The sequence below is a fragment of the Tachyglossus aculeatus genome, chromosome X3, assembly GCF_015852505.1.
Source record: "Tachyglossus aculeatus isolate mTacAcu1 chromosome X3, mTacAcu1.pri, whole genome shotgun sequence".
Taxonomy (NCBI): domain Eukaryota; kingdom Metazoa; phylum Chordata; class Mammalia; order Monotremata; family Tachyglossidae; genus Tachyglossus; species Tachyglossus aculeatus.
Genome location: NC_052099.1, coordinates 30,328,937 through 30,341,333, shown reverse-complemented (window position 1 = coordinate 30,341,333; position 12,397 = coordinate 30,328,937). Strand labels below are relative to the sequence as shown.

Here is a 12,397-nt window from a genome sequence, read left to right as displayed (position 1 = left end):
AAACCATTTCCATCTTCTTTATTTGTCTCTCAGAATTGTCCCTTTAAAACCACGTGTGACCTCCGACCGGGTTGGCCAATGATAAATGAAGTCGTTTGGGATCGACGTCGTAGGTGTAAAAACCTAACCGGTCCGGAGCCGTGGAAGACTTCGCTTCTGTAAAATGGATGTTCACTGGTTAAATTTCCTCCTCATTTTTAGTTCCAGAGCCCATTCAAAAGCCACACGAAGGCCCCGGAGAAATGGGAAAACCCGTCGTCATTCCTAAAGAGGATCAAGAAAAGATGAAGGAGATGTTTAAAATCAATCAGTTCAATTTAATGGCAAGCGAGAGGATTGCTTTTAACAGGTCTTTACCCGATGTCAGGTTAGAAGGGTAAGTACCCACCGTTTTGCCGGGGCTCGGACTTTATTGGGAAAATCACATTTTCAGAGGCGTCAACAAATGAGTGTATAATATTTTGCCGGACAGTGTTCGAAAGACTTGTCGCCATTCCACCCCTCTCCCTTTCCCCAAATTCCAAGCTCTTGACTACCTCTGTATTAAGAATAATAATGCTACCGTTTATTAAGTGCTTACTGTGAGCCGTGTCAGGGTAAATACAAGTAAATTAGGTCAGCCATGATTACCCCCCACCCCTTGTTCATGATCTAAGGTGTTTTATTTTTAACAGAGACCGGTATTATAATTATGATTATTGCTGTTCCCCTTTTACAGACGAGGAGCAGCAGGGGCTAGCGGATAGAGTGGAAAGATCTGGAGTCTAATCCCTACGTCTGCCTCTCACTTGTCTGCCGTGTGACCCTGGGGAAGTCACTTCACTTCTCTGTGCCTCACTTCTCGCCTGAAAAATGGGGATTAAGACTGAACCTGCTGTCCAGCTTGATTACCTTACATCTACCCAGCGTTTAGTACAGTGACTGACCCATAGAAAGCGCTTAACAAATACCGTAAAAAAAAAAAAAAACCAAAAGAAATCAGAGAAGTTGAGTGACTTGCCCAAGGTCACCCAGTAAGCAACCAGCAGAACCAGGAACCCCGGTCCTTCGCGCTGTCCATTAGCCCACACTGCCTCATTCTCGTAATTATTCTTTGCAAAAGAAAAGAACCCCACCCGCTCATTTTAAGAGCAGATATAACGGTTTCGGTGTATTGCCGCCGAAACCGTTCAGATTGACCTAATTTACAGACGGTTAACTGTGGTTTGGAAAGCATTTATTGCATCTTTTAATATTGCATTTTCTCATTTGGTGTAATGGAAATACCTTCTGATTCGAAATTAAGGTAATAAATTTTTCCTCGACAACGCAATGCAGACCGCAGTTCACGTGAAAAGTCGATGACACGATTCAAGTCGACGGGATTATTCCAGTTCGGTGTCTCGTGCCAGCGAGAGCGGTTGTGTCAAGATAGTACGTCCCAAGCGCTCAGTACAGTGCTCTGCACACAGTAAGCGCTCAATAAATACGATTGATTGATTGATTGATAGAAAGAGCCCTGGTTTGAATTTGAATCCTCGCTGACAAATAGAATAAGGAGAAATGATGGTACTTGTTAAGCGCTTACTATGTGCCAAAGACTGTACTGAGCGTGAGCATAGATACGAGATAATCAGGTTGGAAACAGGCCGTGTCTCGCAAGGGGCTCACAGACTAAGTAGGAGAGAGTAGGGTTTAGTCCCCATTTTACGGATGAGGAAGCTGAGGCACAGAGAAGCTAAGTGACCTACCCAAGGTCACACAGAACTCAAGTGGCAGAGCTGGGAGTAGAATTGGGATCCTCCGACTCTCCGGCCCTTGGTCTTCCCACTAGGCAACGCCACTGGCAAATTATAGGAAGCTATTTGAAACAACACCGTTTGAAAGTACATTGTTAATATGTTTTGTTGTCTGCCTCCCCCTTCTAGACTGTGAGCCCGCTGTTGGGTAGGGACCGTCTCTAGATGTTGCCAACTTGGACTTCCCAAGCACTAAGTACAGTGCTCTGCACACAGTAAGCGCTCAATAAATACGACTGAATGAATGACTGAATTCGTGGCTTTTCAAGAATGTCCTATATTGTCCAGTGATGTGATGGTAAATAATGTGGAACGGCGACAAAGTTGTCATCTGGAATGTGGCATCATTACAGTTGGCATTTAATGCATAGCTCCAAAGAGTGCACGTAAAAGTAATGATAATGATGGCGTTTGTTAAGCACTTACTACATAATAATAGTGATGGTGTTTGTTAAGCGCTTACTATGTGCAAAGCACCGTTGTAAGTGCTGGGAGGACACAAGGTGATCAGCTTGTCCCACGTGGGGCTCACAGTCTTAATCCCCATTTGACAGATGAGGGAACTGAGGCCCAGAGAAGTGAAGTGACTTGCCCAAAGCCACACAGCTGGCAATTGGCGGAGCCGGGATTTGAACCCGTGACCTCTGTCTCCAAAGCCCGGGCTCTTTCCGCTGAGCCACGCTGCTTCTCTAAGCTTGCTTCTCTACAGGTCAAGCACTGTTCTAATCACTGGGGTGGATATACAGGCTAATCAGGTTGAACACAGTCCCTGTCCCCCATGGGGCTCACACTCTTAATCCCCATTTTACAGATGAGGGAACTGAGGCCCAGAGAAGTAAAATGACTTGCCCAGGGTCACTTAGATTGTGAATCTCAGGGGACCGGAGACCCGTCTTTATTTGTTTTGTCATTTCCCCTGTCTCTAGGGCAGAGCTCAGTACTAAGTACTGATTACTGATGCTGTAATTATTGGGATGTGGAGCCTGAAGGGTACATACCTTGGATCCAGCTATATAATAAGGAAAAATTATGGTACTTGTTAATAATAATGATGGCATTTGTGAAGCGCTTACTATGTGCAAAGCACTGTTCTAAACGCTGGGGGTGGATACAAGGTGATCAGGTTGTCCCACGTGGGGCTCACAGTCTTCATCCCCGTTTTACAGATGAGGGAACTGAGGCTCCGAGAAGTGAAGTGACTTGCCCAAGGTCACACAGCAGACATGTGGCGGAGCTGGGATTCGAACCCATGACGTCTGACTCCAAAGCCCGGGCTCTTTCCACTGAGCCACGCTGCTTCCTTGTTAAGCGCTTACTATGTGCCAGAGACTGTACTGTTTGGTCTTGTTGTCTGTCTCCCCCTTCTAGCCTGTGAGCCCACTGTTGGGTAGGGACCGTCTGTAGATGTTGCCAACGTGGACTTCCCAAGCGCTTAGCACAGTGCTCTGCACACAGTAAGCGCTCCCTAAATACGATTGAATGAATGAATGAATAAGTAGCCCCTTTTCCTCGCCATTCAGCAGACGGGAAGGTCACCAGAGACGCCTTCAGCCGTCTCATTCAAAAAGTTTCGATTACCATAAGCCGCCCGCTTCTTCGATAGACTGATTGTGAGCTTATCTCCAAAAGATCAGTCAGTGAGCCAGATATAGATCTCCCGTCTGTTCTTATCATTTGGCTCTGAGAAATGATTTCCTAACCGAAAGTACTCCGGTGTTCGCTCCCGGAGGGATTTTCCTGGATTGCCGCGGCTGTTTTTCCACAAAAATTTGAGTCCCCCCTGATCCCATTATCACTGGCTTCAGGAAGGCTGTGGATTCGGCCTGGAGACCACTGAGGGAGGTGAGACCCAGAAGCATTTTTATTCTTTTAAACTTGGGTTTCCTTTTCCACGTGTTTCCTCCCGGACGACAGACTGGATTCTGGCCCGCTGTTGGGTAGGGACTGTCTCTATATGTTGCCAATTTGTACTTCCCAAGCACTTAGTACAGTGCTCTGCACATAGTAAGCGCTCAATAAATACGATTGATGATGATGGCATTAGCGGCGATGAAGCCATTTAAACCCCTTGACTTCACGCTTCTTCCCGGAGGGCCGGTAGCGTTCTGCACGTCGGAAGCATTCAGTGGATATGATTGATTGATGGATTTCTTATTCTGTCCTCCAGAACCACCCCTTTCCTGTGCTGGGATCACCTGCCGTTCATCCAGTCGTATTTATTGAGCTCTCACTGCGTGCAGAGCACTGTACTAAGCGCTCGAGAGAGTTTAATATGACCACACAACGTTTTCTTGACTGGAAAGTCCCTACGGGCCTATACGCAACAGTGACTTTTAGCAGATTAGATCTCTGTGCTCTACCTGTGACTCACGGCTGCTGTGAAATTGCACTGGCAAGAGTTGTTTTGTTTTTTCTCTTTATTTGAAAGGCCGATGAAATAGGTCTCCTCTGATGGAGGGGAAAGTGGCCGATTGCAAACGCTTTATCCGGTTTGGCGGTGATTTCCCCCCACCAGCAGAACTGTTGATGATAAGGTGCTGCCTGCTTCCCTACATTATTGGATCATTTGTTGACAACTCAGATGTTATTTTGGTCCGGTAGCGGCTAGGGTTTTTGAAGGTGGGCAGGGGGTGTGTGAGAAACTGTTAGTTCCAACAGCCAAGTAGTGAGGCTGTGGGGACTGGAGATTTGCAAAGGGAAGAAAGTACAAGACCGTAGTAATCCTATTTTTGGTATTTGTATTTGTTGGTGTTTGTATTTGGTGTTTGCATTTGTTTGGTGTTGGGGTTTGGGGTTTGTATTTGGTGTTTGGTGTTCCCAAGCGCTAAGTACAGGGCTCTGCACACAGTTCGGGCTCAATAAATGCAATTGAATGAATGAATGAATGTTTGTATTTGGTGGTTGGTGTTGGTATTTGGTGTTTGGTGTTCCCAAGCGCTTAGTACAGGGCTCTACACACAGTTCGGGCTCAATAAATACAATTGAATGAATGAATGAATGTTTGTATTTGGTGGTTGGTGTTTGTATTTGGTGTTTGCATTTGTTTGGTGTTGGGGTTTGGGGTTGGTATTTGGTGTTTGGTGTTCCCAAGCGCTTAGTACAGTGCTCTGCGCACAGTTCGGGCTCAATAAATGCAATTGAATGAATGAATGAATGTTTGTATTTGGGGGTTGGTGTTGGTATTTGGTGTTTGCATTTGTTTGGTGTTGGGGTTTGGGGTTTGTATTTGGTGTTTGGTGTTCCCAAGCGCTTGGTTCAGTGCTCTGCACACAGTTCGGGCTCAATAAATGCAATTGAATGAATGAATGAATGTTTGTATTTGGGGGTTGGTGTTGGTATTTGGTGTTTGCATTTGTTTGGTGTTGGGGTTTGGGGTTTGTATTTGGTGTTTGGTGTTCCCAAGCGCTTAGTACAGTGCTTTGCGCACAGTTCGGGCTCAATAAATGCAATTGAATGAATGAATGAATGTTTGTATTTGGTGGTTGGTGTTTGTATTTGGTGTTTGTGTTTGGTGTTTCCAAGCCCTTAGTACAGTGCTCTGCAAACAGTAAGTGCTCAATAAATGCAATTGAATGAATGAATGAATGTTTGTATTTGGTGGTTGGTGTTTATATTTGGTGTTTGTGTTTGGTGTTTCCAAGCCCTTAGTATAGTGCTCTGCAAACAGTAAGTGCTCAATAAATGCAATTGAATGAATGAATGAATGTTTGTATTTGGTGGTTGGAGTTTGTATTTGGTGTTTGGTGTTCCCAAGCGCTTAGTACAGTGCTCTGCACACAGTAAGTGCTCAATAAATACAATTGAATGAATGAATGAATGTTTGTATTTGGTGGTTGGTGTTTGTATTTGGTGTTTGCATTTGTTTGGTGTTTGGGTTTGGTGTTGGTGTTTGGTGTTTGGTGTTTCCAAGCGCTTAGTACAGTGCTCTGCACACAGTAAGTGCTCAATAAATACAATTGAATGAATGCATGAATGAATGTTTGTATTTGGTGGTTGGTGTTTGTATTTGGTGTTTGCATTTGTTTGGTGTTGGGGTTTGGTGTTTGTATTTGGTGTTTGGTGTTCCCAAGCACTTAGTACAGTGCTCTGCACACAGTTCGTGCTCAATAAATGCAATTGAATGAATGAATGAATGTTTGTTTTTGGTGGTTGGTGTTGGTATTTGGTGTTTGGTGTTCCCAAGCGCTTAGTACAGTGCTCTGCACACAGTTCGGGCTCAATAAATACAATTGAATGAATGAATGAATGTTTGTATTTGGTGGTTGGTGTTTGTATTTGGTGTTTGCATTTGTTTGGTGTTTGGGTTTGGTGTTGGTGTTTGGTGTTGGTGTTTGGTGTTGGCGTTTGGTGTTTCCAAGGGCTTAGTACAGTGCTCTGCGCACAGTTCGCGCTCAATAAATGCAATTGAATGAATGAATGAATGAATGTTTGTATTTGGTGGTTGGTGTTTGTATTTGGTGTTTGCATTTGTTTGGTGTTTGGGTTTGGTGTTGGTGTTTGGTGTTTCCAAGCGCTTAGTACAGTGCTCTGCACACAGTAAGTGCTCAATAAATACAATTGAATGAATGAATGTTTGTATTTGGTGGTTGGTGTTTGTATTTGGTGTTTGCATTTGTTTGGTGTTTGGGTTTGGTGTTGGTGTTTGGTGTTTGGTGTTTCCAAGCGCTTAGTACAGTGCTCTGCACACAGTAAGTGCTCAATAAATACAATTGAATGAATGCATGAATGAATGTTTGTATTTGGTGGTTGGTGTTTGTATTTGGTGTTTGCATTTGTTTGGTGTTGGGGTTTGGTGTTTGTATTTGGTATTTGGTGTTCCCAAGCGCTTAGTACAGTGCTCTGCACACAGTTCGTGCTCAATAAATGCAATTGAATGAATGAATGAATGTTTGTTTTTGGTGGTTGGTGTTGGTATTTGGTGTTTGGTGTTCCCAAGCGCTTAGTACAGTGCTCTGCACACAGTTCGGGCTCAATAAATACAATTGAATGAATGAATGAATGTTTGTATTTGGTGGTTGGTGTTTGTATTTGGTGTTTGCATTTGTTTGGTGTTTGGGTTTGGTGTTGGTGTTTGGTGTTTGTATTTGGTGTTTGGTGTTGGCATTTGGTGTTTCCAAGGGCTTAGTACAGTGCTCTGCACACAGTAAGTGCTCAATAAATACAATTGAATGAATGAATGAATGTTTGTATTTGGTGGTTGGTGTTTGTATTTGGTGTTTGCATTTGTTTGGTGTTTGGTGTTGGTGTTTGGTGTTCCCAATCGCTTAGTACAGTGCTCTGCACAGAGTAAGTGCTCAATAAATACAAGTGAATGAATGAATGAATGTTTGTATTTGGTGGCTGGTGTTTGTATTTGGTGTTGGGTTTTGGTGTTGGTGTTTGGTGTTTGTGTTTGGTGTTGGTGTTTGGTATTCCCAAGCGCTTAGTACAGTGCTCTGCACACTGTTCGTGCTCACTAAATACAATTGAATGAATGAATGTTTGTATTTGCAGCGCCTGGCACACAGTAAGCACTTAACAAGCACCGCATTAATTGTCATTACATGAAACAGATCAGCCCCATATCCAGCGCTTAGAATAGTGCTTTGCACATAGTAAACGCTTAATAAATGCCATCATTATTTTTATTATTATTATTATATAGGACAGGGACTGTATCCAACCCAATTTACCTGTCCCCACCCCAGTGCAGCACCTGGCACACAGTAAGCACTTAACAAGCACCGCATTAATTGTCATTACTTGAAACAGATCAGCCCCATATCCAGCGCTTAGAACAGTGCTTTGCACGTAGTAAGCGCTTAATAAATGCCATCATTATTTTTATTATTATTATATAGGACAGGGACTGTATCCAACCCAATTTACCTGTCCCCACCCCAGTGCAGCGCCTGACACACAGTAAGCACTTAACAAGCACCGCATTAATTGTCATTACATGAAACAGATCAGCCCCATATCCAGTGCTTAGAACAGTGCTTTGCAGATAGTAAGCGCTTAATAAATGCCATCATTATTTTGATTATTATTATATAGGACAGGGACTGTATCCAACCCAATTTACCTGTCCCCACCCCAGTGCAGCGCCTGGCACACAGTAAGCACTTAACAAGCACCGCATTAATTGTCATTACATGAAACAGATCAGGGACTTAGCAGACAGCCTTTCTGGCCATTTATATTTTTGTCATTTTGAAGAAACTTCCCCAGCCTCAACAGACCCACGTGTTTTACAAACCTAAATTTCAAGCAGAAGCCTCGATCGCATTCTCAGGAATCGGGCGTAGTTTCGTGAAAATCCTTTTCCTCCTCACGGCGTGGCGTGGTCGCAGAATCCATCCCGTGCCAAGAACCTTTCTGCCAAACTCTTGAAAAGACACTGTAGACGGTACTCAAACCATTGTCCTCTAGTGCCATTAAACGACTGAATATTGGGATAAACAAATTCCGTTGCACGTGGAAGATCAAAAGACGCGAGGACCGTTCAACCCTGAAGCGAAACGCGTTCCCGAGAAGAGCCCTTTTAAGGAAAAACTCTCCTGCCTGTATTCGGACAAAGTGAAAAATTAAGGGCAGCAGCAGATGTATTAATAGAAGAGGCTGTGGATAAAAACTTCCGTTTCCAAGATGACATCCAGGGAGGTGGTTCGAGAGCAATTACAGGCACAGGGAATCCAGATAATTGTCCGAGCCCGCGCTCATGGAAGTTTAGTGAGAGAAGCCTTTTAGAAGAACCAGTTGCAAGTATTTAAAGTTTATCGGATACTGGGCAGCAGCAGCACGGGAGGGAGTCATCATCATCATCATCATCAATCGTATTTATTGAGCGCTTACTGTGTGCAGAGCTTGGGAAGTACAAACTGGAGGGCGGAGACTCCAGTTGACCGCGCGGAAGGAGGCGATGGTAAACCGCTTCTGGATTTTTACCCGGAAAACTCAGTGGACACTACCAGAACGATGGCAGGTGGAGATGGGGCGTTCCGGGAGGGATGTGGCCCTCACATCACTACGGTCAGCAGCGTAAAACAAGACAAGACTAGAAACGGATTCCGAGCAATGTCGATTAGTCTCCCGTGGCGTCCTCGTCCTCCGCCAGTGTCGCAGAAATTTCAGAGCAACACGTGAAGTCCAGTAGTTCCTTTCAGCAGTGATGATCGTAATAATTATGGCACTTGCCAAGCGCTGTTCTAAGGGGTAGATACAAAGTGACCAAGTTGGACACTGTCTCTGTCCTACGTTTTACAGATGAGGGAACTGAGGCCCAGAGAAGTGAAGTGATTTGCCCAAAGTCATCCAGCAGACAAGTGGCAGAGCCGGGATTAGATCCCAGATTCCTTCTGATTCCCGGGCCTGGGCTGTATCCACTGCGCCATGCCGCTTCCCTGACTTTAGACTGTGAGCCCACTGTTGGGTAGGGACTGTCTCTATGTGTTGCCAATTTGTACTTCCCAAGCACTTAGTACAGTGCTCTGCACATAGTAAGCGCTCAATAAATACGATTGATTGATTGATTGACTTGTTGCCTTTATTCCCCCCCATCCCAGCCCCACAGCACTTATGTATCTATAATGCAATTTATTGATTTCTATTAATGTCCATCTCCCCCTCTAGACAGTAAGCTCGTTGTGGGCAGGGAATGTGTCTGTTATATTTGTTGTTATATATATATATATTTATAAATATTTTTATGTTTATAAATATAACAGTATTGTTATAGTGTCCTCTCCCAAGTGCTCTGCGCACAGCATGTCCTCAGTAAATGCGACTGACTGTGAGCCCGCTGTTGGGGAGGGACCGTCTCTGTATGTTGCCAACTTGGACTTCCCAAGCGCTTAGTACAGGGCTCTGCACCCAGTGAGCGCTCAATAAATACGATTGACTGACTGACTGGAATGCAATTTATTGATTTCTATTAATGTCCATCTCCCCCTCTAGACAGTAAGCTCGTTGTGGGCAGGGAATGTGTCTGTTATATTTGTTGTTATATATATATATTTTTATAAATATTTTTATGTTTATAAATATAACAATATTGTTATAGTGTCCTCTCCCAAGTGCTTTGCGCACAGTACGTCCTCAATAAATCCGACTGACTGTGAGCCCGCTGTTGGGGAGGGACCGTCTCTATATGTTGCCAACTTGGACATCCCAAGCGCTTAGTACAGTGCTTTGCACCCAGTAAGCGCTCAATAAATGCGATTGACTGGCTGACTGGAATGCAATTTATTGATTTCTATTAATGTCCATCTCCCCCTCTAGACAGTGAGCTCGTTGTGGGCAGGGAATGTGTGTGTTAAATTTGTGGTTTTATATATATATATATATATTTATAAATATTTTTATGTTTATAAATATAACAATATTTATATTGCTATCTATTGTTATATTGTCCTCTCCCAAGTGCTCTGCTCACAGCACGTCCTCAATAAATACGACTGACTTTGAGCCCGCTGTTGGGTAGGGACTGTCTCTATATGTTGCCGACTTGGACTTCCCAAGCGCTTAGTACAGTGCTCTGCACCCAGTAAGCGCTCAATAAATACGATTGACCGACTGACTGACTGGAATGCAATTTATTGGTTTCTGTTAATGTCCATCTCCCCCTCTAGACAGTAAGCTCGTTGTGGACAGGGAATGTGTCTGTTATATTGTTATATATATATTTTTATAAATATGTTTATGAATATAACAATTTTTATATTGCTATATATTATATTGTCCTCTCCCAAGTGCTCTGCGCACAGCACGTCCTCAATAAATCCGACTGACTGTGAGCCTGCTGTTGGGGAGGGATCGTCTCTATATGTGGCCAACTTGGACTTCCCAAGCGCTTAGTACAGGGCTCTGCACCCGGTAAGCGCTCAGTAAATACGACTGAATGAAGGAATCCTTCTCTACTTCCGTGCTGCTTCTCTTACTGAGCGCCTACTGTGTGCAGAGGCTTGGGAGAGGCCGGAAAACGGTCGGTAGACACGACGCGTTCCCGTCCGCCCCGGTCCCTAGGGATGTACTTGGGAAGCTCCGCTTCCTATTAGGCGCTTCAGCCCTTTCCTTTGTCTTCCCGGCGCGTAGGTGCAAAACGAAGGTGTATCCAGATAACCTTCCCACCACGAGCGTGGTGATCGTCTTCCACAACGAAGCGTGGAGCACCCTGCTACGAACCGTTCACAGCGTAATAAACCGGTCACCGAGGCACATGCTGGAAGAAATCGTGCTCGTCGACGACGCCAGCGAAAGAGGTAAAAGCGGAAGCAATCCCAAGGATGGGGTGCTCCTCGGTTTGGGAATCGCGGCTTGAGGCGGCACAGTTTTTCTTTTTGACTCACTGGGAAAATAGCTGGATCGGATTTTGAAAGTGGAGGAATGCTCATCATCATCATCATCATCAATCGTATTTATTGAGCGCTTACTATGTGCAGAGCACTGTACTAAGCGCTTGGGAAGTACAAATTGGCAACATCTAGAGACAGTCCCTACCCAGCAGTGGGCTCACAGTCTAAGGGGGAGACAGAGAACAAAACCAAACATACTAACAAAATAAAATAAATAGGATAGATATGTACAAGTAAAATAAATAGAGTAATAAATATGTACAAACATATATACATATATACAGGTGCTGTGGGGAAGGGAAGGAGGTAAGACGGGGGGGATGGAGGGAGGATGAGGGGGAGAGGAAGGAAGGGGCTCAGTCTGGGAAGGCCTCCTGGAGGAGGTGAGCTCTCAGCAGGGCCTTACTCAAAGCTGTGCCTTCAGATGCTTGGCCCGGTCTCAATCTCTAATTAGAAAAAATAAAGAACCCAGGGCGAAACTTTGCGGAAGTGTTCGGCGTGGAAAGAAGTTGCTTTCCCGGGATAACGGTCGGAGGGAACGGAGACCGTAGGGAGGGAGGTTAAGCTTTCACCTGCATAAAACATAGAATTGGGCTTCACTATTGGAATTTCGTCTTCCGCTAGGAAATGAGGGCCCAACAGGATCGGATTTTTAAAGTGGAGGAATGCTTCAGAGAGAGTTCTTGACATCTTGAAATAATTTTAGATTGTTCATTCATTCAGTCGTATTTATTGAGCGCTTACTGTGTGCAGAGCACTGTACTAAGCGCTTGGGAAGTACAAGTTGGCAACAAATAGAGGCGGTCCCTACCCACCAGTGGGCTCACAGTCTAGAAGGGGGAGACAGACAGGCGGCCTGGAGCCGAAGTAACCATCGGCAGGGCCAAGTCACGCGTGTGCCACGGCTTGTCAGGAAGCGTCAGCCGGCCTTTGGGGTCGACTTGTGGGGGTGCGGGGGCGTATTAAGGAAGGAAATAATGGGGGAATCGGGGGGGAAAATCAATCAGTCAATCGTCACAGAAGCCAAAAACCTCTTTTCCCGGTGGGGCAGCCCTGAGAGAAACGTACTTTCTGTGAGTAACCTTCACCTTAGGGTGGACCAGTAAAGATCTTCATTTTACAGTTGTCTCTCAGCGGCAACTCTTCGAAGCCCAGAGATCATCATCATCATCAATCGTATTTATTGAGCGCTTACTGTGTGCAGAGCACTGTACTAAGCGCTTGGGAAGTCCAAGCTGGCAACATATAGAGACGGTCCCCACCCAACAGTGGGGTCACAGTCTAAAA

At 44.8% G+C, this 12,397-nt stretch overlaps 1 protein-coding gene across 1 annotated transcript in view; it reads left to right on the top strand.

The window, feature by feature from the left end:
• Window positions 1-12,397, top strand: part of GALNT1 (polypeptide N-acetylgalactosaminyltransferase 1) — a 77,787-nt gene that overhangs the window by 46,055 nt on the left and 19,335 nt on the right. The window contains exons 3-4 of the mRNA XM_038770340.1: window positions 202-376; window positions 10,851-11,017. Of these exons, the coding sequence (XP_038626268.1) occupies window positions 202-376; window positions 10,851-11,017 (342 nt within the window). The remainder of the gene's footprint in view (window positions 1-201; window positions 377-10,850; window positions 11,018-12,397) is intronic.